Source organism: Buceros rhinoceros, unplaced genomic scaffold (genome assembly GCF_000710305.1).
Source record: "Buceros rhinoceros silvestris isolate BGI_N320 unplaced genomic scaffold, ASM71030v1 scaffold28500, whole genome shotgun sequence".
Lineage (NCBI taxonomy): Eukaryota > Metazoa > Chordata > Aves > Bucerotiformes > Bucerotidae > Buceros > Buceros rhinoceros.
Window position 1 is genome coordinate 9,309 of NW_010391783.1, and position 381 is coordinate 9,689.

Consider the following 381-nt stretch of genomic DNA (forward strand, 5'->3'; position numbering starts at 1 on the left):
CAGCAGCCAGCCAGCAGGCATGGTCTGTGCCTGGGGGCTGCCTCCTCTCTCTGCTGGCTGCTGATACGGTGTCTCCTGCCGTCAGTCACACAGGCGAGAAGCCTTTCCAGTGCATCGTGTGTGGCCGAGCCTTCGCCCAGAAGTCCAATGTGAAGAAGCACATGCAAACCCATAAAGTGTGGCCCCCAGGGCTGGGGTGCACCATCTCCCGCAACTCCATCACCGTGCAGGTCATGGCCTTGAATCCCAACCAGCCAGAGGATGAGGAGAACACAGGTTTGCTGCCTGGGGATGGTGTGTGCGTGGGACAGAGAGGTGAGGCGGGAGGTCTGCACCTCCGTGCCGGGAGAGAGGGGACAGGAGCGTTGTGTGTGGTTTGCA

The 381-nt window shown here is 61.2% G+C and overlaps 1 protein-coding gene across 2 annotated transcripts in view; it reads left to right on the top strand.

The window, feature by feature from the left end:
• ZNF341 (zinc finger protein 341) overlaps positions 1–381 on the top strand; it is a 14,300-nt gene that overhangs the window by 6,049 nt on the left and 7,870 nt on the right. For both annotated transcript variants that reach the window (XM_010143046.1, XM_010143054.1), the window contains exon 7: positions 86–276. In XM_010143046.1, coding sequence (XP_010141348.1) covers positions 86–276 — 191 coding nt within the window. The remainder of the gene's footprint in view (positions 1–85; positions 277–381) is intronic.